Source organism: Bombina bombina, chromosome 6, assembly GCF_027579735.1.
Source record: "Bombina bombina isolate aBomBom1 chromosome 6, aBomBom1.pri, whole genome shotgun sequence".
NCBI lineage: Eukaryota > Metazoa > Chordata > Amphibia > Anura > Bombinatoridae > Bombina > Bombina bombina.
This window is the reverse complement of record NC_069504.1, coordinates 572,714,439-572,737,804: the sequence shown is the minus strand read 5'-3', so window position 1 is coordinate 572,737,804 and position 23,366 is coordinate 572,714,439. Positions and strand designations below refer to the sequence as shown.

Here is a 23,366-nt window from a genome sequence, read left to right as displayed (position 1 = left end):
GATATCAAGGATCATCTAAGGAGTTTGGCTGCTGAAGTGGAGGCATTCCTTGCTCATAGCAACGCTACCCCTGCGGGAGCTGAATATACGCAATTGTCCCAGAAGCATCAGGAGAAGCACTCGCTCTCATGGGGAAACAGACCTGAACCTCCAGATAAAAGATTTCACACCCCTCACGGAACCACCTATTTAGGCAAGTCAAATCCAGTTGCTGGGGTTTCTGATCCTTATCCCCCTTTGCTTATAACTGATACCAAGGTATTAGATGGGAATGCACCTCTTTCCACTCTTGGGCCGTCTGATGAGAGAGTAGTTGCATCGCATGCCTGGGACCCCTGTATTTATCACTACTTGGGACTAGTTCAGCTAGTAGTAGAACCGGACATACAATTAAAAGCCTTGACACTTACCTTGATCTTCGCAACTCCCCAAGCCTGTGTCATAGTAGTACTCTGCAGGTCCTGGGTAACTGGCTATGTGTGTTCCTTATAATAGAACTGATGGTTGGAGCGGGAGTTACATCTGATATGGGCATCGGGTAAAGAACAGGGATGCCGATAACAGCACAAACTGAACATGAGGGCTTATGTGCTGGGACTCCTATGTATATGCCACAATTTCTGCAATTCTGCTATATGGCTGGAACGATACATATATCCACACTACACATACTATTTTAAAGTTTTGTGTTTTCTTCCCCAAACATATTTGCAGCAGAGATGTCGGCACTACCCTGGGTCACAAACTTTCTCATAATATATCTCCCGCATGACGGTCTAAGGATCTGAAACCTACCCACGTTCAAAATGCTGTGTAACTAGCTTTTCTCTCCCGAGACTGTAGCATAAGTATAACTTTTACTGATTTAGGATTGACGCCAAAATTCTGTCGTGAATGTATTTTCTTAAATGTTGCCTTCCATGATCCCATCTTACCCTTTACCATACCTTTATACCTGAAACATATGTTCATAGTTTCTAGAGAAGACTATCCACCCCCCACACTTTTAGTTCCTGATGTATATCCCCCCCTACTGCAAGTATCATAAACAGTAACTTACAGTTCAGAATTTAGCATAATTTATCCTCCAATATCCCACATAGACTTTTATATTTTGTACCCCCTATGTTATATTCTCAGAACCATTTTTGTTGTGGGGTCTTAGTTAGCAAACTTACCTAGCGATGTTTAAGTTTCCTGCAAGTTTTCATATATAATGATATAATGTTAAGGTTCCATGTGTGGGGTTTGTATGATCCATTATCTTATACCTCTAACCTAGAAGATCTCTAACACTACTGGACAACTACAATCGTTTAAGCTTTAGTCCTTGGAAGTTGACACAACCTCCACGTTGTATGAGTACTTGTACTGTATACTATACATTCATGAGTGAATATACAAAAGATACTTGCTCCCAGCATACATGCCCTTCTACTCTGAGTCCTACAGAGAGTATCCCAATAAAACACTCCAACTGTATCCCCCATGTTACTTAGACCCCCTTTATTTATTTTATAGGCCCATGAAGTCTAGGGACCTTATTATGTGGACATATTATAAGGCCACAGCCCATGAGACACTCATCATTAGCGCTCCCCTCACATGCCAGATTGCAACATGTGGTTTTTACCTTGCATAGTTACGCCCACTGGGACCATTATTAGGATACTATTAAGATACATCTTTTGGCTTCCCACATCTAGGTGTTGTACCTATCATAAGGGACATTTGTGTGAGGTCATGTAAACTATAGTTTTAGATCACAACTGCTCTATTATCTAGGTAGCCTACCTTAGTGTCGCTCCTTATTTAACTTCACTAGGGATATAGGTACTAGTCTCAGGCTAAATTCTATTTAGTGTATAAGATGTGGCTTGTCTGTTGGGCACAGTCTCCTGTTTGTAGATTTAATTATATATATTAAGCTATAGTTCTCTAAATTTGGATTCCAGTTTGTGACTTTTTTCTATGCAGGAGCAGAATTTCCCCTTACAGCCCTTTTCCTCACACTTTAATGTTGTGCTCCCAGTAGATGTAAGAAACTTGTCCACTATCTAAAAACCCTTTTTCTCGTTCCTTCTGCAAAATGATGTTGTAGGTCAAGGCTTTAATATTTTCAGGGGATAGTATAGATGCTCAGACACTTTTGAATGTATCTCTATAATTTGCACCTCTCCCCACCCATTATATGGATTACATATTATTTGCTCCGGTTACTCCTCTCTCCTCCCTTTCCTGCTGGTACTTGTTGCCTGCGGGTCATATCCCTCCTCCTTTTTCCTACACTGCCTATAGGTGGCACTCCCCTAGGAGAGGGGCACACCCTGAGGTTATACAACTTGGTGGAGTTTAACTGGACCACTCTCAAATTCCACTCATGGTCTTAATTTGTGTATATATGTTTTTAGGCCCCCTCTATAGGAGTATAAAGAATTGGATAAGTATAGTAATGTTTATTTTGAGTAATAATCCTTTAGTTCCAACTAAACCTGCTCCTCGAGCTGACACTCTAGCTGGCCCCGCGCTCCATTCCCCCTTCCTCCACCCTCCCCCTTATTACATTTTGAGCGGCTCTTGCCCGCTGCATCCCCCCTCCCCCATAAATCTATAGAGTTAACTCCTCCCTAGTCTTACCCTTTTTTGAATAGATACCATACTTTTTTTTGTGCATAGCTAGGCGAGGACCTTTTCTGCTTATATCACGTTTATGACACTCTAACACAAAACTGAAGTCTTTTTATGTGATAGCCCACATTCTCTGGTAATATTTGAGATATTAGAATGCAATACTCTCCCAACTACGCTGTGTATACATTGACTTGTAAATGTTTGGGGCATACCCTACACTCTGTATTTGTTTATGACTTCAATAAAAAAAAAAAAAAGAATTTGTTCTTCTGCATAATTATGCCTAGGCAACATTATTTTAAGATGAAAGAGGCTGTAAGGTTGAGAGAGAGAGAGAGAGAGAGAGAGAGAGAGAGAGAGTCTTTAGGAATGTGGGAAGTTCATGAATACAAAAGCAAGGTGAGGTTAAAGAGACACTAAACCCAAAAATGTTCTTTCATGATTCAGATAGAATACAATTTTAAACTACATTCCAATTTACTTCTATTATCTAATTTGCTTCATTATTTAGATATCTTTTCTTAAAGAAATAGTAATGCACATGGGTGAGCCAATCACATGAGGTATCTATGTGCAGCCACCAATCAGAAGCTACTGAGCCTATCTAGATATGCTTTTCAGGAAAGAATATCAAGAGAATGAAGCAAATTAGATAATAGAAGTAAATTAGAAAGTTGTTTAAAATGGTATTCTCCATCTGAATCATGAAATAATTTTTTTGGGTTTAATGTCCCTTTAAGAGAGATGGGATAATGAACAGAGCAGGTGGTGAGGTGGAAGGAGTAATAGAGGCCTATTTATGAAATGTCTGTCGGACCTGATCCGACAGTGCGGATCAGGTCCGACAGACATCGCTGAATGCGGAGAGCAATATGCGCTCCGTATTCAGCATTGCACCAGCAGCTTTTGTGAGCTGCTGGTGCAACACCGCCCCCTGCAGACTCATGGCCAATCGGCCGCCAGCAGGGGGTGTCAATCAACCTGATCGTACTCGATCGGGTTGAATTCCCGGCAATTCCTGTCCGCCTCATCAGAGCAGGCACACAGGGTTATGGAGCAGCGGTCTTTAGGCTCGCCAGAAACACAGGGCGTCAAGCTCCATTCGGAGCTTGATAGATAGGCCCCATAGAGTAAAGTATTTTGTTAAAGAGACAAAAGGTGGCAAAGATGAATATAAAAATATTGGGCATTTTTACAAAATAGTCAAACAGTGTATAAAACTCAGTATTAAAACAGAACTTGCATTATCCTTTGTCCAATCCTTGTTCAATTCTTGTATAATTATTTGTGCCTCACTTATAAATGTTCACTTAAAGGGACATGAAACCCAATTTTTTTCTTTCGTGATTTAGAAAGAGCATGTCATTTTAAACAACTTTCTAATTTACGTCTATTATCTAATTTGCTTCATTCTCTTGATATCACTTTCTGAAAAGCATATCTAGATATGCTCAGTAGCTGCTGATTGGTTGCTGCACATAAAGGCCTTGTGTGATTGGCTCACACATGTGCATTGCTATTTCTTCAACAAAGGACATCTAAAGAATTGAGCAAATTAGATAATAGAAGTAAATTGGAAAGTTGTTTAAAATTGCATGCCCTATCTGAATCATGAAAGTTTAATTTTGACTAGACTGTCCCTTTAAGAGATATGAACAGATGATCTTACAATACTGCTATCTAAACCTGCATTGCTAATCCTGCATTGCTTCCCCTTAGCAGTGTTACATTTATAGGCCAGAGCATTCAGCTGATTGCAATAAATTAGGTAATGATATGATCAAAGACAGTCAAAAGGCCAATTGGTAAAGTTTGATTTAGGGTGAGATAAGTAAGATTAACAGACAAAAGAATATGGGGGAAGCTGGGGTTATACCATTAGTGAAATTAAAAATGTAGGAATTATAACAAGTATTGACAAGGTTTGAACATCACATAGATAAAGACAAGATATTAGCAGAGTAAATACATAATTAATTACACAGACTACAAATACATACCTAAAGAGAGACTTGCAATACAAATGACACAAAACAAGGGAGTTGGCAGGAGTTTAATGCAGGGACCCAATTCACATACCTGAAAGCAGAAGAGAGAGTAGGTCAACTCAGCATTCCTTAGCAGATGTCAATAGGCAGTTCTTGTATTGCAAACTATTATAAATAGGGAGAAAATAAGGAAAAGTAGTCCTTATAAAAAGATAGGGAATTCAGCACTCTCATATACACATTTAAAGAGACAGATATAAATATCTCAAGGTATCAACCTAAGTATTAAGATAAATAGAGCTGAGTGTGGAGCCAGGTGGAAACCCAGAATAAAGACTTGACAACTAGCATGCTTGCAAGGCACTCATAATTTTATTATTTTAAATTAAAAAATAAAAAACATGGTGCTCAGATGCGCATGCAATTTGTTCAAATATAACCAACAGCCAAATTGAGAAAAATGAGAGCTCCCCCAACGATGCATTGGACACATAGGGAGGGTCAGCAAGTTACACCTAACAAGACAGTTTGTTGTTTTTCTAATTCCTATAAAGGCTAAATAGTGAGGGAAGGGATAAAGTATTCTAACTCAGAAATTAAGTAAATTTAGAAACTTCTATTGTTAAAAGTTTCTTATAGAGACAAGACCCGGATCGAACCTGTGACCTCAAATCTACTATAAACTAAAAGTCAAATTAAACTAGTATTAACCCACTACTCTAAGTGCTATAACCTATATATAATGAAGATCCAACAATTATAGATCTACAACCTTTAAAGTTAGGTATACCTATTAACCCAATGTATAACAACTGCATTTAAGTATTCTTAAAAATATTATTAACAGTCGAAAATTTGGAGCTAAACTAGTTATGATAGCAAAACAAAGTCATATTAGTTTAATGACTATTTTATATTGAACCCAGGGTCTTAATGACTTAGAAGAACCACAGTCCTAATCCACTAGCCTAAAGGCACAGTCTAGAAAAATAAACAAACTTTATAGAAATGATGCGAACTCGAGTTTTTCATTTAACCCAAATGGGGCACAAGTATGTAAGCGATAAATCCAACCAGTTTCCTTCTGGAGAAGACATTTGTCCTGATCACCTCCTCTCTTATGTGACAAACCAGTATCAATTCCTATGAACTTTAATAGTTCAAAATCTGAATTGTGGCACATCTGAAAATGACGTGCAACACTACTAGTATCTTTGTTATTTTTCACGTCATCTCAATGTTCTCTCACCCTGTCGAGAAACTGGCGCTTCGTTTTCCCTACGTAAAACATAGGGCAAAGACAGTATAGCAAATAAATTACCCCAAAAGTTTGACAATTGATTGGGTAATTAATGCGATACACTTTGCCACCTGTAGTAAAGGTTTCAGTCCTTGTAATAAAACTGCAAGAAACACACTTTCCACAAGGAAAACTACCCTTGTGTGATTGGTGTATAGTGAGCCAATTCTGTTTTGGAGTTTTAACAAAGTGACTTCTGACCAAGCAGTCTTTCAAGCTCATAGCTTTTCTAGCGGTAAGTAGGGGACGATCACCAACTTTTCTTGCCAGTTTTTTGTCTGCAAGTAAGAAATGCCAATTTTTACTTAAGATAGAACGAATTTTGTCCCAGTGAGAGTTAAATTGTGTGATAAATCTGACATGGGTATTTTCCAAGCTCTTTTCATTTTTTGAGAAGAGAATTGTTTCTCTTTTCAACTTTCTTACTCTACTGAGTGATCTCAGGACCAATTTTTTGGAATACCCGTGAGCCAAAAATCTTTCTTTCATCCTTATCGCATGATATTCAAAACTTGAATTTGTGGAACAATTTCTGTGTAAACGCAGAAACTGACCATAAGGGATTCCCTTTTTCAATGAATAGGGATGATTGCTTTGAGCTAAAAGTAAGCTATTAGTGGCTGTTGGTTTACGAAAAATTTCAGTATGAAGGTACCTCCCTTGTTTCTTGATCAGAATGTCCAAAAAAGATAATTTATGCAGATCAGCTTCATAGGTCAAAAGTATATTGTAAGAATTAGTATTGAGAGTTTTTATGAATGTTTCCAAGTTGGTTAAATCCCCTTTCCACAACATGAAAACATCATCCACATAACGGAGCCATAACTGGACCGAGCTCTCAACTATATCATTATGGGTGCCAAAAACTTCTGATAGCTCCCAAATGCCTAGATGAAGGCAAGCATAGGTGGGGGCACAAGTGGCCCCCATTGCTGTTCCGAATTTGTTTAAAATATTTTCCATCAAAACAGAAAATGTTATTCTCAAGGACAAATTTTAAGAGAGAGAGAACGAATTCAGTGTGTTTTTTATATAGAGGACCACGAGATTCAAGAAATGACCGACAAGCAGCAATTCCCACTTCGTGAGGAATTGAAGAATATAAACCTTCGACGTCCAGAGAAACTAAGATAACATCTTCATCCACAATTAGATTGTCAAGTTTCTGTAGGAGGTCAGAAGTATCTCTGACATAAGTAGGTAAAGTCGGGAGGAAAGGTTTCAGGAAAAAATCTACAAAGTTACCTACATTTTCTGTTACTCCCCCAATCCCTGACACGATTGGACGGCCAGGTGGATTTTTGCTGTCTTTGTGCAGTTCTCTTAAAATTTGTCCTTGAGAATAACATTTTCTGTTTTGATGGAAAATATTTTAAACAAATTCACGGAACAGCAATGGGGGCCACTTGTGCCTCCACCTATGGTTTCCTTCATCTAGGCATTTGGGAGCTATCAGAAGTTTTTGGCACCCATAATGATATAGTTGAGAGCTCGGTCCAGTTATGGCTCTGTTATGTGGATGATGTTTTCATGTTGTGGAAAGGTGATTTAACCAACCTGGAAACATTCATCAAAACTCTCAATACTAATTCTTACAATATACTTTTGACCTATGAGGCTGATCTGCATAAATTATCTTTTTTGGACATTCTGATCAAGAAACAAGGGAGGTACCTTCATACTGAAATTTTTCGTAAACCAACAGCCACTAATAGCTTACTTTTAGCTCAAAGCAATCATCCCTATTCATTGAAAAAGGGAATCCCTTATGGTCAGGTTCTGCGTTTACGCAGAAATTGTTCCACAAATTCAAGTTTTGAATATCATGCGATAAGGATGAAAGAAAGATTTTTGGCTCGCGGGTATTCCAAAAAATCAGTAGAGTAAGAAAGTTGAAAAGAGAAACAATTCTCTTCTCAAAAAATGAAAAGAGCTTGGAAAATACCCATGTCAGATTTATCACACAATTTAACTCTCACTGGGACAAAATTCGTTCTATCTTAAGTAAAAATTGGCATTTCTTACTTGCAGACAAAAAACTGGCAAGAAAAGTTGGTGATCGTCCCCTACTTACCGCTAGAAAAGCTATGAGCTTGAAAGACTGCTTGGTCAGAAGTCACTTTGTTAAAACTCCAAAACAGAATTGGCTCACTATACACCAATCACACAAGGGTAGTTTTCCTTGTGGAAAGTGTGTTTCTTGCAGTTTTATTACAAGGACTGAAACCTTTACTACAGGTGGCAAAGTGTATCGCATTAATTACCCAATCAATTGTCAAACTTTTGGGGTAATTTATTTGCTATACTGTCCTTGCCCTATGTTTTACGTAGGGAAAACGAAGCGCCAGTTTCTCGACAGGGTGAGAGAACATTGAGATGACGTGAAAAATAACAAAGATACTAGTAGTGTTGCACGTCATTTTCAGATGTGCCACAATTCAGATTTTGAACTATTAAAGTTCATAGGAATTGATACTGGTTTGTCACATAAGAGAGGAGGTGATCAGGACAAATGTCTTCTCCAGAAGGAAACTGGTTGGATTTATCGCTTACATACTTGTGCCCCATTTGGGTTAAATGAAAAACTCGAGTTTGCATCATTTCTATAAAGTTTGTTTATTTTTCTAGACTGTACCTTTAGGCTAGTGGATTAGGACTGTGGTTCTTCTAAGTCATTAAGATATATAGACCCTTTAGACCCTGGGTTCAATCCCTTATGTTCAATATAAAATAGTCATTGAACTAATATGACTTTGTTTTGCTATTATTATAACTAGTTTAGCTCCAAATTTTCGACTGTTAATAATATTTTTAAGAATACTTAAATGCAGTTGTTATACATTGGGTTCAGGGCCGTCTTTAATATTGACTGGACCCTGGGCGAAAATTTTCTTGGGGCCCCCCCCATGCAATTTCGCTCTCCACATCCCAAAAAAACAACTAAATCAATTTTTTTTTTAATTATTAGCCCAGCAGTGGATTATCCACTACTGAGCTAATCATTTAAAAAAATGAAATAAATTGCAATATGTGAAACTGGACCTAAGCAGTACTAATAAGTAAATAAATATATAAATTCCTCCACTGTGGATTCATTTAATATTCTTTTGAATGTGATTCTGGTGTGAGGTTAGTTGGTTAAAGAGATTTAGGGCAGCCAACAGGAGCAAAGCAAGGTAAAGACTGAGGAGGAATCATGGAGGTGCAGTATAAGTTTACTGACTGGAACAGCAGAACTACTATGGTAAGCTGTAAAATCTGAGACAGAGAGAAAACAAAAACTATAAAAATAAACCTTACATTAATGTGTGAAGTATCAGCATGACACTATACATCAGCCACAGCAGCACATGTCACTTCTTTGCTAGGAACAAGTTCCCTCTCACCTTGCACTAGGCAATGCTGCATGGGGAGGGGTGTGTGTGCACTCACTTATTCTTCCCACTGACACCTTTCTACAAAGCACTGTTCCCCTAACAAACTTCAGTTAGTTGATCTTAGGGCCACAGCAGAAAGAGCAGGGCTAAGGGGACCAGCATACTGGATGCTGTCTGTCCAAGGCTGCATGGATACAGTGTGAGATGAGTCACACAGCCTCAAGACTGAAGAGAGCAGTGTGTGCAGCTGCACAGATGCTCAAATCCTCACGTGCTTGACGCTCCAGCTTTCTGCTGCATGCGCCTACATTCAGCCCTACCCAGAAACAATCCCCACAACCAGAGCAGTGACCTGGTAACAGTGGTAACCCCAGCAGGACCTTTTATGATGCAGTGGGAATGTCTGGATGCCGAGTTAGGGCTTAGCATTCAGTGCTGCACAGTGCACATCTAAAACAGCACATTGCAATAGCTTGGCATGTCACATGACACCAGCACGGTCTGGCACAGTTTTTAAAATATAAACAGAGTACTTTTGACTGTGACAGTATTAGGATTGAATGTGTGTGTTCCCCATGTCACATCAGCAGTCTGGTACGACTCTTGGGCCCCTCAACAGAAACTGGGCCCTGGGCAGCTGCCCCCGGTCCTGATTGGGTTAATAGGTTTACCTAACTTTAAAGGTTGTAGATCTATAATTGTTGGATCTTCATTATATATAGGTTATAGTGCTTAGAGTAGTGGGTTAATACTAGTTTAATTTGACTTTTAGTTTATAGTAGATTTGAGGTCACAGGTTCGATCCGGGTCTTGTCTCTATAAGAGACTTAACAATAGAAGTTTCTAAATTTACTTAATTTCTGAGTTAGAATACTTTATCCCTCACTATTTAGCCTTTATAGGAATTAGAAAAACAACAAACTGTCTTGTTAGGTGTAACTTGCTGACCCTCCCTATGTGTCCAATGCATCGTTGGGGGAGCTCTCATTTTTCTCAATTTGGCTGTTAGTTATATTTTAACAAAAATGAGCACCATGTTTTTTATTTTTATTTTTGAATTTAAAATAATAAAATTATGAGTGCCTTGCAAGCATGCTAGTTGTCAAGTCTTTATTCTGGGTTTCCACCTGGCTTCACACTCTGCTCTATTTATCTTAATACTTAGGTTGATACCTTGAGATATTTATATCTCTGTCTCTTTAAATGTGTATATGAGAGTGCTGAATTCCCTATCTTTTTATAAGGACTACTTTTCCTTATTTTCTCCCTATTTATAATAGTTTGCAATACTTATATAGGGTCTGCACCTCTAGTTTGATATTACTACACAGAGCGAAAATATTAATAAATGACTCCCTTATCTCCATTTTTTAGGCAGTTCTTGTATAATTCTTTGTGCCTCACTTATAAATGTTCACCTAAGAGATGTGAACATATGGAGGGGTACTTATCAAGCCGTCTACTTTACCTGCCTTCGCCGGTCCAATACGCCCGCCTAAGCTCGCCCCACATCGCCGCTGTGGACCTGAATACGTTCGCCTAAGTTATCAAAAAAGCTGTCAAAAAGCCGCACACCAAGTATGGGGCGATGAGCAGCTGACTGTGATAGTTATCACTCATCCGATCTCGCTGCTCTTCGGCTTTTTCACAGCTTTATTGATATCCCTGTCACTAAGCACTCACACTAACTACAGTGTTCTACCCTCTATACCGGCGCCCCCGGAGCCCCCCGCAACTAAATAAAGTTACTAACCCCTAAACCGCCGCTCCTAGACCCCCCCGCAACTATAATAAATGTATTAACCCCTAAACCGCCGCTCCCGGACACCACCGCCACCTACATTATACCTACTAACCCCTATCCTGCCCCCCCTATACCGCCGCCACCTAGAATAAATTTATTAACCCCTATCCTGCGGATCCCGGACCCCGCCGCAACTCCTACACCACCGCAACTCTAATAAAATTATTAACCCCTAAACCTAAGTCTAACACTAACCCTAACACCCCCCTAACTTAAATATTAATTAAATAAATTTAACTCTTTTTAACTAAATGAATCATATTTAAAAGTAAATACTTACCTTTAAAATAAACCCTAATATAGCTACAATATAAATAATAATTATATTGTAGCTATCTTAGGATTTATTTTTATTTTACAGGCAACTTTCAATTTATTTTAACTAGGTACAATAGCTATTAAATAGTTATTAACTATTTAATAGCTACCTAGCTAAAATAAAGAGAAATTTACCTGTAAAATAGAAACTAACCTAAGTTACAATTACACCTAACACTACACTATAATAAATTATTCCTATTTAAAACTAAATACTTACCTGTAAAATAAACCCTAAGATAGCTACAATATAACTAATAATTACATTGTAGCTATTTTAGGATTTATATTTATTTTACAGGTAACTTTGTATTTATTTTAGCTAGTTAGAATAGTTATTAAATAGTTATTAACTATTTAATAACTACCTAGCTAAAAGAAATACAAAATTACCTGTAAAATTAATCCTAACCTAAGTTACAATTAAACCTAACACTACACTATCATTAAATTAATTAAATTACCTACAAATAACTACAATTAAATACAATTAAATAAACTAACTAAAGTACAAAAAATAAAAAATGCTAAGTTACAAAAAATAAAAAAAATAAGTTACAAACATTTAAAAAATATTACAATAATTTTAAGCTACTTACACCTAATCTAAGCCCCCTAAAAAAATAACAAAGCCCCCCAAAATAAAAAAAATCCCTACCCTATTCTACATTAAAAAAAAACAGCTCTTTTGCCTTACCAGCCCTTAAAAGGGCCTTTTGCGGAGCATGCCCCAAATAAAATAGCTCTTTTGCCTGTAAAAGAAAAATACAACCACCCCAACATTAAAACCCACCACCCACATACCCCCAATCTAACCCAAACCCCCCTTAAATAAACCTAACACTACCCCTCTGAAGATCATCCTACCTTGAGTCGTCTTCACTTAGCCGAAGCACCGATGGAACTGAAGAGGAGATCCGGAGCGGCAGAAGTCATCATCCAAGGGGCGCAGAAGAAATCTTCCATCCGATGAAGTCATCATCCAGGCAGCGCTGAAGAGGTCTTCGATCCGATAGAAGTCATCATCCAGGCGGCGTCTTCAATCTTCATCCATCCGGAGCGGAGCCATCTTCAGAAGAGCCTACGCGGATCCATCCTCTTCTTCCCGACGACTAACGACGAATGACAGTACCTTTAAGCGAATCGGAATTCGAGGGACGCCATCTTGGATGACGTCATGTAAAGGTACCATCATTCGTCGTTAGTCGTCGGGAAGAAGAGGATGGGGCTTTGTTATTTTTTTAGGGGGCTTAGATTAGGTGTAAGTAGCTTAAAATTGTTGTAATATTTTTTAAATGTTTGTAACTTATTTTTTTTATTTTTTGTAACTTAGCTCTTTTTATTTTTTGTACTTTAGTTAGTTTATTTAATTGTAGTTATTTGTAGGTAATTAATTTAATGATAATATAGTGTTAGGTTTAATTGTAACTTAGGTTAGGATTTATTTTACAGGTAATTTTGTATTTCTTTTAGCTAGGTAGTTATTAAATAGTTAATAACTATTTAATAACTATTCTAACTAGCTAAAATAAATACAAAGTTACTTGTAAAATAAATATAAATCCTAAAATAGCTACAATGTAATTAATTATATTGTAGCTATCTTAGGGTTTATTTTACAGGTAAGTATTTAGTTTTAAATAGGAATAATTTATTAAAGTATAGTGTAGTGTTAGGTGTAATTGTAACTTAGGTTAGTTTTTATTTTACAGGTAAATTTCTCTTTATTTTAGCTAGGTAGCTATTAAATAGTTAATAACTATTTAATAGCTATTGTACCTAGTTAAAATAAATTGAAAGTTGCCTGTAAAATAAGAATAAATCCTAAGATAGCTACAATATAATTATTATTTATATTGTAGCTATATTAGGGTTTATTTTAAAGGTAAGTATTTAGTTTTAAATAGGATTCATTTAGTTAATAAGATAATTATTTAGATGTATTTAATTAATATTTAAGTTAGGGGGGTGTTAGGTTTAGGGGTTAAAAATTTTATTAGAGTTGTGGCGGTGTAGGGGGGGCAGGATAGGGGCTAATAATTTTATTAGAGTTGCGGCGGTGTAGGGGGGGGCAGGATAGGGGTTAATAAATTTATTCTAGGGGGCGGCGTTATAGGGGGGGCAGGATAGGGGTTACCAGGTATAATGTAGGTGGCGGTGGGGTCCGGGAGCGGCGGTTTAGGGGTTAATACATTTAGAAGTGGAAAAAGGAATGCCGAGTCTTTAAAGTAGATGAAATGAAGTTTTATTTAGGAGCAGGCTTATCGTCAGACACTTGGTAAGCTCCTATCTTACGCGTTTCGCGCATGGGCACATGCGCTTCATCAGAGTTAATACATTTATAAGAGTTGCGGCGGGGTCTAGGAGTGGCGGTTTAGGGGTTACTAACTTTATTTAGTTGCAGGGGGCTCTGGGGGCGCCGGTATAGGGGGTTAACATGTTTAATATAGTTGCGGCGGGCTCCGGGAGCGGCGGTTTAGGGGGTAATACATTTATTTAGTTGCGGCGGTGTAGGGGGGGCAGATTAGGGGTGTTTAGACTCGGAGTACATGTTAGGGTGTTAGGTGTAGACAGCTCCCATAGGAATCAATGGGCAGCGAACATGAACTTTCGCTATGGTCAGACTCCCATTGATTCCTATGGGATCCGCCGCCTCCAGGGCGGTGGATTGAAAACCAGGTACGCTGGGCCGGAAAAGTGCCGAGCGCACCTGCTAGTTTTTTGATAATTAGCAAAAGTAGTCAGATTGTGTGCGGAACATCTGGAGTGACGTAAGAATCGATCTGTGTCAGAGTGAGTCCGGCAGATCGAAGCTTACGTCACTAAATTCTACTTTTGCTGGGCATCAGGGCTTGATAACTAAGGCGAATCAGCCTCGCCACAAATACGCTGCGGAATTCCAGCGTATTTGAGGTTGACGGCTTGATAACTACCCCCCATGATCTTACAATACTGCTATCTAATCCTGCATTTTCTTTTCCTCCTCTCTATAACTGCAGGGAACATCTTACAGAAAGCCAAAATAGCCCTGTTATTTATGATTTTTATTTTTAAATGCACTGAATACACAGAAGGAAAAAAAATGTTCTAATGCATTAGAAGAGTCTTACATCTTTTTGTTCTATTATTAGTACTAACTTCCTTATCAAAAGACTAATAAAAAATATTGTAACAAAAGTGCAAATAAAGTAATCTTTTTTACTGTTTCCTTTTTTCAATTTTAAACATTTAGGGCTAGATTATAAGCGCCATGCTAACAGTTGAATGCTAGCGATATTGGGTTTATTTGGGCTGTTTGCTTGCGTTGGAAGGCTCAATACCGGTCCGGTGCTGAGTTCCAGGAGCCTGGATAGGCAGGTTAGGTTTTTGCCGACCCTCCAATGATTGGCCACCGGTGGTGAACCAGGGCTCAATTCCAGTCCGGAGCTGCATTCCAGGAGCCCGGATAGGCAGGAGAAGTTTTGCCGGTCGTCTACTTTAGCAATATAACTTCATATTTTAATGGGGATGTTTATGATTTATAGTGATTTATTTTTTGACAGTAGGCAGTTAGCTGGGCGTTTTAAGGGAGTGTAGTTTAGACATAACTTAAGTGTGAGCAGTATTAGGGACTTAGCTGGGCGTTCCGGTGGTGTTCATTGGGCTGCAAATTTACAGTAAAATATGATGCTGGAGTAGAGGTTATTTTATAATTTGGTGCATTCCATCTATTAAACATGCTGAGCTGAAAGAAACTCACCACATCCATTGCATTGGCAACACTCACCTTGATATTTTTATTCATTAGAAAATAATTTTTAAACCATACAAGTTTTTGACCTATTGGATTCAACAGTTTTAATCACATGAAATCCAATTTTGTTCTGCTCGCTGGAAACACAGGGCAACAAACTCCATACGGAGATTGATAAATATGCCCCTATATCTTCGCTGTTCATACAGTTCTTTTTTGAAGTTTAAGTTTATGCTCATGCTCAGTTCAGATATTAATTAACAATTAAAACTTTAGGTAAAATTTTGAGTGATAAACACAGCTTTTATGTGAGTAGAAACATTTATTCTATTCCCTTAGTTCCACTATCAAATAAATGCAAATGAAGGGAAAAGTTAACATGGTGCAAAGCCACTGGAAACCTATGCATTTTTTAATTTCATTAAGGGATTAAATGCTTACCGGATCCTTCTTCACAGAGGAGAGGATTTAACATAACTTAATTAAATAACTATGTACATGAGAATGTAGTGCGAAATAACCACAGACAAACTTTTTATGGGAAAAATTTTGTGACCGTCACAGGCCATAAAATTTTATTAACCTAACAAACTAGATAGAACTGATAGAACTGAAAATATATATGGCGGCATAGAGATCAGCTACCCAGAACAGCAGGAGATCACCGGCCCAACGGGAACAGCAGCAGAGGAGTCTCTGCCCTAAGGAGATGACGCTGAGGGGTTGCAGAGATCACGTGACCATCCCTCAAAAGGGAGGAAGGAGGGTTACCGTCACGTGCACGTGAGGGCCTACCCTCCTCCCCGGAAGTCTGGCCATCACTCACCCCTAGCGACCTTCTCCTGCGCAACCGGACCGAGGATCTCCCGCCGCCAGGGTGAAAGAAGATCTTCCACCTAGATAAGGATTCCCTGTTACCAAGCCGTGTAAACCGCATAACAGGGAGAGGAGATCCATATCCTACAGTAATGGCTTATTGGGCCTAGGGTGAGTAGCCATAGCCCTGCCATTAAGGTGCCGTCGAAAATACAACATCATTAAAACATTACAAAAGGGGAAGGGAGGGAGGGAAAAAACTGCTTCAGCCAGGATCCGGAGAAGAAGAGGAAGTTGCAAGGGAGAACTTGGCTTATCTACTGGTAAGGAGGGGCCTACCCTAAATTGCAACAATGTTGCACCCAGCACCTTCCCTCTCTCTTCTAACCCACTCTCCTACAGCCTTAACCCTTAGACTGCTCCAGGCTTATACTAAGCCCTACACTGCATTAAGGGATTAAATGCTTACCGGATCCTTCTTCACAGAGGAGAGGATTTAACATAACTTAATTAAATAACTATGTACATGAGAATGTAGTGCGAAATAACCACAGACAAACTTTTTATGGGAAAAATTTTGTGACCGTCACAGGCCATAAAATTTTATTAACCTAACAAACTAGATAGAACTGATAGAACTGAAAATATATATGGCGGCATAGAGATCAGCTACCCAGAACAGCAGGAGATCACCGGCCCAACGGGAACAGCAGCAGAGGAGTCTCTGCCCTAAGGAGATGACGCTGAGGGGTTGCAGAGATCACGTGACCATCCCTCAAAAGGGAGGAAGGAGGGTTACCGTCACGTGCACGTGAGGGCCTACCCTCCTCCCCGGAAGTCTGGCCATCACTCACCCCTAGCGACCTTCTCCTGCGCAACCGGACCGAGGATCTCCCGCCACAAGGAAGCATTTTAATGGTACCCTTGCCGCCAACGCACAACCCGATTTACAGGAGGGGTAACAGAGCTCTCTGAATGTCCCCTATGAATAAATCCAGCCCCACATCAGAAAGGTGAACTTTATCCCTTCTATATAGCTCGGTTCTATCAGCCGAAATGGCTTCGTGCCGTACCACGAAGCCACCTGACCCAGTGACGGTTTTCGCTACAGACGCATTGATCTTCTTCCTAACCCGGTATGCCGCCGTATGGGCCGACATATGCCTCCAGTGGAGACGGGGTATTATATGGGACCACCCTATCATGACCCCCGGGATGCGTACTCTTAGCCACCCAATGTCTGCCTGCATAACCTTAATCAACTGTAAAACTGGTATGGCCCCCACATCGTTACCCCCTAGGTGAAGAATAATAATGTGAGGCTTCCCCCAGCGTACCAGGGCCTCAGATATGGTTCCTGCTAATTGGGGCCAGCACATCCCCCTATCACCCAACCACCTAACGGATGCCTTGTTGGAAGGGAGACCTAGGGATTGGCCAAATGGGAGGGACGCACAGCGTAGGGAGGCCCAGTGGACAAAGGAGTGGCCCACAATCCAGATTCGCTTCACCCCGGGGGTAGTGCCTGTGGAGACAAACATTTTAGTATCCTGAATTAACATCTAAACATTAAACAATTGGACGGACATAGGTTCTGAAACAATTGGACCGCCAACGCCCAATACGTTTTATGTCCTCGCACGAGGAGCCCGCTTGCGCAGCGTTAGTCGCGGCCCCTATGCGAAAAGAGTGCGGGGCCAGTCTGCTAGCGTCCAGCCCCGCCTGGACTGCCGCCAATTTTAGGACCCTACCGAACTGAAATTTGGAAAGGGATCTGCCGTCCGCATGGACCAGGAATTGCCCCGGGCCAGGCGGCCTTTGAGCCAGGTAAAGATTAACGCAGTTAACCGGGCAGCATGCGCTGTTCACCTGAGGGTGAACGGGGATCCAGGTTCCCTTACCTTCCTGATCTGTCTTTGATCGCGGCAGAAAAAGGAGTAAGGAATCAGGGGCAGCTCTAACATGTTGCAATTGTATACCTGCCCCAGACGCCTGCTTGGAGGGTGCTACTACCTCACTAACTCTAAGAGCGGCGGCAAAGGCCAGATTAAACGCAGTTTTGAAGAGTAGGGCTTCAAAATCTGATCTACAGACCACGTCGAGCGCCAAGAGCAAACGCTCCAGGCGGTCGCGGGTGATGGGTTCGCGCGTGTCTATTTTCCGCTGCTGCGATCTGCCCCAACCCTTGATCACCTGCCTAATAAAAAAGGAATTGGTTGGGTCAGGAATGGCTAATGCCCTATAGAAAAATGAGAGGGCGGCCAATTTGGATTGTATTGCCCCCTGACGGGCCCCAGAGGCATGCAAACTCACCAGCCAATCATGTAAGTTGTCCCTAGACCCCTGAGCAGCGTCGGCTCCCCTGGACGCACAGAAATTGTCCCATTCAGACCACATGCGGGCATAGGCGTGCCAAGTGGATGGTGCTAAGGAGGAGCGGACCAACGGCAGTAAGGCTATCCAGGAAGGACGAGCTGCCAAAGGAAATCAGGACAGCGTAAGCCCACGGCTGCAGCTGTGGGGGCTAACTTGCGAAATGTCGCCCATTCGAATCGTGACAGGGCGTCAGCTACAACATTGTCGACGCCCGGGACATGACGGGCCTGGAACTGGATGTTAAGGTCCAGACAGCGCAACACCAGGTGGCGCAGCAAGGTAATGACCTTTGCTGAGGTGGCTGACAAGTTATTGATCGCAAAGACCACACTGATGTTGTCTGTCCAGAACACAACAGTCCCGTTCGACAACTTCCCACCCCACAGCTCGACCGCCAAGACCACGGGGAATAGCTCCAGGAGAGTCAGGTTTCGAGTAAGGCCCGCCGGGGCCCAGGACTCCGGCCAGGGCTCCGCGCTCCACTCTCCCTGGAAATAGGCCCCGTAACCGTGCGATCCAGCTGCGTCAGTGAAAAGGTGCAGTAACTGGCTAGACATGGGAGGGGTACGCCAGACCCGAATCCCGTTAAATCGCGTGAGAAACTGTTCCCAGACTACCAGGTCAGCCAGCAATTCACTCCCTAGGGTTATCTTTGATTTCGGGTTTGACCTACCACTAAGCTGTCTTTCCAGTCTACGGTTAAAAACCCGACCCATGGGGATAACTCTGCAAGCGAAATTAAGCAAACCTAACAGGGATTGTAACTGTTTCAGGGAAATAACTGCATTAGAGACTGCCGCTCTGACCGCCTCAAGCATGCCCTGAACTTTATCAGGTGGCAACCTACAGAGCCGAGCCTGGGTGTCGATTTCGATTCCCAGGAAGACTAAACAGGACGCGGGGCCTTGCGTTTTGTCCTCTGCTAGGGGCACCCCGAAATGTCTCATGACGCTGCGCATGATGTTCATTGTGGATAAACAATCATCGGAGCCTGCCCTCCCTACAATGAGAAAATCGTCCAGGTAGTGTGCTATGGGATCGCTGCCCACTTCTGAAGCTACGACCCAATGAAGGAAACTACTGAACGCTTCAAACAAGGCGCATGACAAAGAGCAGCCCATGGGCAGGCAGCGATCCACGTAGTACACACCTGCAAACTTACAACCCATTAGATGGAAAACTGAGGGGTGGAGTGGAAGAAGCCTAAATGCCGACTCAATGTCTAGTTTCGCCAATAGAGCACCATGACCCGCCCTCCTGACCAGGTCTAGTGCGCTATCAAAGGATTGATAGCGCACCGAGCTGAGTTGGGGGTCAATGGCATCATTGACTGAGCTACCTTTTGGGTACGACAGGTGCTGAATGAGGCGAAACTTCCCTGGCTCTTTCTTGGGAACCACCCCCAACGGGGAAATGACCAAATCAGGTAAAGGTGGGGCAGCAAAGGGGCCCGCCATTCGCCCTAAAGTCACTTCTTTATTAATTTTATCCCTCACTACTTGGGGGTGTTGGTATGCTGAAATAAGGTTCCTATTAAATCTCTTACCCTTGATTTGCCTAAATGTGGGGATATGAAAACCAAATGAAAAACCCTCCCATAACATACGTGCCGCCGCCTGGTCTGGGTAAGCCCACAACCATGGTGCCATGGCATGTACATTAATTGGCGTTTCCGCCTTTCTGGCCCAAGTTTGCTGAAGGGGGCTTATTGGCCTGGTCCCTTCGCTTGATGCAGTCACTGCCAGGGTGTGGACCCGAGCAGTACCTGCAGACATGTCTGAAGGTGCATGCGCTACCCTTGTCGCATTTTTTGTCCTGGAAGGGCCAGCAGGTTCCCCCCCGTTTCCTGCTTCTGGTATTGCGAAAGGACTGCTGCGCTGATTGCTGAGTTGAAGTTGCAGCAGCGGGTGCACCCCCTTTTGGGTCCATTCGCTGCCACAACTGGTTATCAGTAGAGTCAAATGTCAGGGAAGGATTTCCTGCCATTTTCCTCCTGAACTCAGCATCATATTCCCTCCACACACCTTCACTGTGATTACGCTGAATCCAGTGAATAGTGTCCGTGTATTTTAGGATAGGCAAACTCTGGGAGGGGTACTTTTCGATATAACAGGAGGAAAAAACCCTGAAGCACTGGAGCCACTCATCAAAAGTGTCTGGGCGTTTAAATTTTTTAGGCCCTGTTCCCTCAGCGCTCTTCTCTCTCTGCCTATACGCCTCCACCGAAAGGTCAAATATATTAACATATTTTCCACGGTGGATTCTACTGACCACCTTTTTGCGCAGGTGTCTATGCAATGAGTATATTTTTCCTGGGCTTGCGTCCCCGTAAAGGGCTGCTCGCCTTTCGGAGATGGCCCTGGTAGGGAGAGGTTCAGCTGGCACCTCTGTAGATGGGTTTTGCGGGGCGGGGTTACTGGCGCTATCCTGCTTAGTATCTGGCTTGACCCCCCTCTTTAAAATTTTCTTAATCATTCTAAACATTTTCTTCTGACCTGCCCCTTGTAAACCCAAGGAAGAGTCAGTCTCAGACCCTGAGTCAGAAGAGGATGAGTCAGAGGAAGAAAGGTCATTGTGTGTAAATAAAGCATTCTCACCGTGACTAATGGCAGGAGGTCCCTGACCCATGCTGGAAACGGGCTGGCCTGCTGGCTGGTTTTGGAGGGCGAGTCCTGAAGACCCTTGCTGTGCAGTGGAAGTGGTGGCTGCTGCTCCTGCTGTAATGCTGCCTGGTACTCCTGCATCCGCCCCACTCATGACTGTGGCAGTGTTGGTCCGTGTTTTTGCTGCACTTTGTGATCCAATTGCCCCCTGCAAAAGAGAAAGAATTTGGCGAGCACTTTGCCCAATGGATGTGTCTGGATTATCAGTAGCAAGGGGTGGATGAGCTATATGAAGTGGTGTATGAAATCCCTGACTCACTGACTGTCCATTCGCAGATGTCTGAGCATTCACACCCTGCTGGTCTACAATAGGGTTATGGCATGCCTGGCTTATTGATTGTGCATGGTTTAATGAGTGTGCATGAGCGCCCTGCGTGGCTGCCATGGGGGAGTGGATACCCTGATCAAGGGGTTGTACTCCTTGTATGCCTAAAGTAATGGGATGTTGTAGCTGGCTTAAAGATTGCACATTCGCATTATGTATGCCAACCAGGGGTGTATTATATCCCTGAGGAGCTGCTTGTACGTTCACACCATTCAAAGCCGCATTCACACCAATGGGGGATGGTAAATGATGAGATGGTAAATGATGCTCAATGTTTTGATTAACATGCATACTTTGAACATTGCCTTGATTCACATGCAGGCTATTATTAGACACAATATCATGCGGCTGAGCGGCCGCTTGCACTAAACCACTATCAGCCCTGTGTGGGTTAATAATATCGGGAGCGGCCTGCTGAACGGCATTTGCGTTATCTCCCATTTGTATAAACTGTAATGGCCTCATTGCCCTGGAAGGGTTAACTCTGCGTGTCCCCCTACCCCTATCACTGGCTATCTGCCTGGTACTACCTCTTATGATGGAGCGACCCCTTTGATGCCCCTGAGGATTAACATTCAAATGTGCCGTTCGCTTGCGCAGTTTGCTTGCGCTGCTAATGCCCCTCCGACCCCCCACTGATAACCCGCCAACGGCCAAGGACGGCTCTCGGTGCTCACCTGCAAGTGGCGTTGCCCCGGGAGCCGATGTCCTTGTGACCGCGCGGGAATCTGCCAAGCCGGAAGTGCCGATGTCCGCTTCCGGTGACGTCACTAACATGGCGTTGACACCGGAAGTCGGACCCGGACCACGCGGCTGGCGAAGGAGATCGCTAGGCCCCGGGGGGAGCAGCATAGGCCCTGAGATGGCATGGGCCTCGGGTATGGTGCGACCAGGGGCAAGTCCGGGTGTTGAGGGCTGAGGGGCCATGTTCCGGCCGGGCTGGGGACCGCGTGTTGCCACGTGTGGTGCCTCAATGAGAGGTGTGAAAGGGCGATGCCTGCTGGGGGTAGTTAAAGCAGGATCCGGATCCTGACTAGAAGGATCAGGAGGGAAAACAGCTGGTGTGACACTGGGCCCTGGGGAGGCTGCAGCCATAGCGGATATTATGTTTTTCAATAGGTCAGAAACTGCTGACATAGCAGCAGGGGGTACAGCACTTAAAAATGAGGCCTGTACACTATCAAGAGGTAAATTAGCCTGCTGGGTCTGCAATGCTTGAGGTCTGGGGGATTCCTGAGCTAACTCAATATCAATAGGTCCCTGCTCTTCCACATTATGAACCTGGGCTGACACAACAGTAGTATATTGAGTTGGGGGAATGATATCTAAATCATCCTCAGAAATAGATTGAAAACTTATCTTTATTTTTTCTTTTGCAGGTGCAGGAGGTTCCTGTTCCGACTGGTAACGTCTGGGAGGCAGAGTAGAACGCCTGGAACGATGCATAGCTGCACTGGTGATGACAGAACTGCTAAGAAAAAACTGCTTCAGCCAGGATCCGGAGAAGAAGAGGAAGTTGCAAGGGAGAACTTGGCTTATCTACTGGTAAGGAGGGGCCTACCCTAAATTGCAACAATGTTGCACCCAGCACCTTCCCTCTCTCTTCTAACCCACTCTCCTACAGCCTTAACCCTTAGACTGCTCCAGGCTTATACTAAGCCCTACACTGCATTTTTATAGATGGGAATGTTTCACAGTTGAAAATCCTGTAAAAAGCCATAATCAACTCTTTTAAATGGTTTGCAATATACTGCATAGACAAGGCAAATTAATAGTAGATACCCTGCATAGTTACAATGAGATAATACCACGTAAACATGTTTAGCTTGCTGAAAGCCTCATCAGGCTTCAACAGAATGTACATAACTAAATAAATAAATAGGTTGCTGAAGTGCAGTGTGGCAGATAAACTGATAAAATAAAGAACAGCATATATGCATATATAAGGAATATTTAAGGAGTAATATGTGTGATGCCCAATATTTTTCTTGAACTTTGACTAATGAAAAACCCATTTGACAAAGGTGCTAGTTAA

At 42.2% G+C, this 23,366-nt stretch overlaps 1 protein-coding gene across 2 annotated transcripts; it reads right to left on the bottom strand.

Annotated features, from left to right (window-relative positions):
* Positions 1 to 15,683: 15,683 nt before the first annotated feature.
* LOC128663285 (uncharacterized) lies at positions 15,684 to 22,955 on the bottom strand. 2 transcript variants are annotated; one of them, XM_053717540.1, is made up of 3 exons: positions 20,941 to 22,955; positions 18,281 to 18,441; positions 17,343 to 17,492 (listed from the first exon to the last, which is right to left on the bottom strand). In XM_053717540.1, exons 1-3 carry the CDS (start codon positions 22,775 to 22,777, stop codon positions 17,475 to 17,477), a joined length of 2,016 nt encoding a protein of 671 aa, XP_053573515.1. In that variant the 5' UTR covers positions 22,778 to 22,955; the 3' UTR covers positions 17,343 to 17,474. The 2 variants fall into 2 exon arrangements, with proteins under 2 accessions (XP_053573514.1, XP_053573515.1); XM_053717539.1 differs by lacking the exon at positions 18,281 to 18,441 and having other exon boundaries at positions 15,684 to 17,492; positions 20,941 to 22,950.
* Between the last annotated feature and the right edge of the window lie 411 nt (positions 22,956 to 23,366).